Source organism: Brassica napus, chromosome C2 (assembly GCF_020379485.1).
Source record: "Brassica napus cultivar Da-Ae chromosome C2, Da-Ae, whole genome shotgun sequence".
NCBI lineage: Eukaryota > Viridiplantae > Streptophyta > Magnoliopsida > Brassicales > Brassicaceae > Brassica > Brassica napus.
Genome location: NC_063445.1, coordinates 19,157,137 through 19,160,625, shown reverse-complemented (window position 1 = coordinate 19,160,625; position 3,489 = coordinate 19,157,137). Strand labels below are relative to the sequence as shown.

The 3,489-nt window shown below is 30.4% G+C and overlaps 1 protein-coding gene across 1 annotated transcript; it reads left to right on the top strand.

The window, feature by feature from the left end:
• Nucleotides 1-1,962: 1,962 nt before the first annotated feature.
• LOC106404793 lies at nt 1,963-3,151 on the top strand. The gene is made up of 3 exons (XM_013845466.3): nt 1,963-2,277; nt 2,380-2,644; nt 2,758-3,151. Exons 1-3 carry the CDS (start codon nt 2,128-2,130, stop codon nt 2,820-2,822), a joined length of 480 nt encoding a protein of 159 aa, XP_013700920.1. The 5' UTR covers nt 1,963-2,127; the 3' UTR covers nt 2,823-3,151.
• Nucleotides 3,152-3,489: the final 338 nt, after the last annotated feature.

Here is a 3,489-nt window from a genome sequence, read left to right as displayed (position 1 = left end):
GGTTACCCGTTCGGGTTCGGTTAATAACACTTCGGGTTCGGTTAATAACACTTCGGGTTCAGATATTTTTTGTACCACCCTACAAGACCCGTTCGGGTATTTTTACATTTCGGGTCGGATAACGGGTCGGATTATTCGGTTCGGGTTCGGTTCGGATTTCGGGTTCCGGATTTTTTGCCCAGGCCTATCTCATGTTGTCTCGATTCGGGAACACCATAAATCTGAAATTAAGATAAGAACCGTCCTATTTAGTTCAACCTGATGATGTTTGGATTCGTGAAATTTAATTCCACATCTGTCCTGTGGAGCTGTAGACAAGAGACATTAATCCACACATCAGCCATCTTTGAACAACTAAGAACTCTGTAACTAAACTATGTAAATAATAAAAATTGTATCCATGTCAGAACTTAATTTCAAAGTCCTCATTATACACTTGGGAGAGAAGAAGTGAACTAACATCGAAGGTTCACGTAATTTTATTTTCAAGAAAACAATTGTACGTGGTTTGGTTCATCTTAATTTTTATATTATTAATGGTTACACTACATTTAAGTTATTTTGGCTAAATTACTTGAACCAATGTAATACTTTAAAAATTTATTACACTATATTCTATAAAAGAACTTTCGATTAACATGAGGAAAGTTTCCTACAAACAATTTAGTTATAAAACAAAGCTAAACAAATGTTAAAATAATGGGCAATTGTCAATAATAGCACATTTTGAGTTTTTGTCTCAAAAATAGTACTAGAAGGAGAAAGTCACAAAAATGACATTCATTAAAGGGTAAAATATCCCTAATACCCTTAGTTTAAAATTAAATAAACAAACAAAAATAAATAAAAATAAAAAAAATAAAAATAAAAAAAATAAAAAAAATGAAAAAAAGAATTTTTTTTATAGTTTCAGATTATATGTTTTCAGATTCGAAATTTCTTATAATTTTTTTTTCGAAATTGTTTTTTATTTTTTTTTCAAATTTTCTTTTTATAATTCAAAAATACATTTTGAAACTGTTTTTTAAATTTTTATTTTAAATTTTTTAGTATTTATTTTTTATTTTATAAAATTTTAAACCCTAACTTCAAAACCCCACCCCTTAACTCTAAACCCTAAGGTTTGGATTAATTAACCCAATGGGTATAAGTGTATATTTACCTCTTTAATGAAACCTATTTTTGTGACTTTGAGTCTTGAGGGCTACTTTGGGAACAAAAACTTGGTTTAGTGCTATCTTAGTATTTTTCTCTAAAATAATTTACAAATATAATTAGTAAAACACTAAAAATTAAAAAAAAATCATTATAAATTGAAAATCTAATATAAATATATTATACAAAAATCATTTATTGTTAACTATTATTTGTGACATTATTGAACTATTTATATATGACTTTAAAATATAACTTCTTAGGATTTTATTACATTATATTATATTTTCAATTGATTTAGCATGGAGATGGATTAATTTATCATCATGATAAAATTAATTATTGAATAGTATTTAAATTATAATCTGAAAAATAAAATAAAAGTATTTGTTATTCTTACTTTAGATTTTTCTTGACTATATCAAAGTGAAATAGAAATAAAAAGAAAAATATAAATCATTACATTTTCGTAAGATTTTAATAATTTCATAATTTTGTGTTCTTTAACAAAAGAAATGTTAGTGGTCCTTTAAACTCAAACTAAAAAAAATTAATAAATATTTTAGAATAAAAGCATATTGTATTTATTATTGCGATTTAAAATAAATTTTCAATAAAAATATAAAATATAAAATATGTTTAATAAATAAAATGGACATATTTTTCCGATCAATAAAATTTAAATATATATTAATATAAAATATTTTTAATGTAAACTCAACCGTCCGCAGGGCGGACCAACCACTAGTATATATAAAGTTTATGTTTAAGATGGCCCATATATAGATAACCGGATATCATACCGGTCGGTTATATATCTTGATTGTCCGGTTATAACGAACCAACAACACCTATCAACGGCGATCCCTTCAAAGTTATCATCACCAGCCTTCCTTCTGCATCTCTCTATTCAAAAAATCAAAAACTTCGATCTTCCGATTTCTATTTCGTCTCATCTCCGCCTTCTCAGCAATGAACTCCGCTTTACATTTTGCTTTTCCGGCGGCGAATCCAACTTTTGTCTGCGGAATCCGAATCCGACGCGTGACTCCTTCTCCTGGATTACTCTGTTCCCGCTTAAGAGTCTTCTCTCTTCCTCCTCCTCCTTCTTCATCTCTCAAGGTTAACGTCTCTTTTCCGGAGAAAATTCAATCGTACCAATGTACTTGTTCGGACATGTTGGTTCCACATTGAAACTGAGGAGATTTTTGTTTGATTACGTAGGCAGAGTCATGTTTAAAAAGAGAGGTGCACAGACAAAGAAGCAGTCTTGAGTCATCAATGTTCTGTTACGACAAGTCCATACCCGAAGAGATCATCGATGAGCCTGTCGGATTATCCATTTCAGAGAAAGAGATTGGCGATAATAAGCGATGCAACTCTTGTGAAGCTAAAGGTGCATTGCTTTGTGCCACTTGCTCTGGAACTGGTCTTTATGTTGACTCCATCATGGAGAGCCAAGGCATTATTGTTAAAGTCAGTTGCTTAGGTAAGGCTCTGAATCTTGTTTTTTTTTTTAACCCAAGTTATATAATCATTGATCTATGCAAGTGTCTTTCTTTTTAATATGTATCTGAACCACTTTTGCTGATTTTGCTATAGGTTGTGGTGGAAGTGGTAACATTATGTGTAAAACTTGTGGCGGGCGTGGTCACTTAGGACACTGATGATGACTCTGAGGTTAAACTCTGTTTTCAATCATATCATGGCTTTTGTCATCAATATATCTCTGATCTTATTGCAGAGTCCTACGTTTTTAGTTTCCACATATAGATTTGTGTCCCTGTACTGATGTAATCTCGAGCCACAGAAATGCACAACCTTGTAACAGACTGACTAGCTTCATCTTCTCTTGTAATGGTTTCGTAAATGGCTGTGACTTAAGTCACTAAACCGAAATTCTTTAGTGACTTCTCTTTTTACTTAAATTGATGTAACTTTTTGATGGATTAATAGAAGAATGACCGAAAAATTTACATTTTACGGAAAGAAGTTATTCCAGAAATCTTTAATAACAACAAAAGCCCAACATCAGTTCCGGTCCAAAGGAGATAATAAACTACACTTTTTGGGCATTTGAACCCAATAACAACACTGTAACCAGTCTTTCTTCTCTTTGATCCATAAACTTTGATATAGTTTTTAAGTTTGAAACAAGTTCCTTCAGAAGATTTTATGTGCTTCCAGTTCAAACTTCAAACTAGTTTGTTTAGTGAACTTGTTTTTTTTTTATTTAAGATCTTATTTTCCGATGTAAATTCCTAACATCACATTATTCTTATTATTGTAAATTATTTTGGCCATCTTGAAAAATATAAACAAAAGACACTACTA

Coding starts and splice junctions, on each gene's coding strand:
- LOC106404793 (XM_013845466.3), top strand. CDS start 2,128: ATGAACTCCGCTTTACATTTTGCTTTTCCGGCGGCGAATCCAACTTTT. Junction 2,278..2,379: donor CTCCTTCTTCATCTCTCAAG/GTTAACGTCTCT, acceptor TTGATTACGTAG/GCAGAGTCATGTTTAAAAAG. Junction 2,645..2,757: donor TGTTAAAGTCAGTTGCTTAG/GTAAGGCTCTGA, acceptor ATTTTGCTATAG/GTTGTGGTGGAAGTGGTAAC.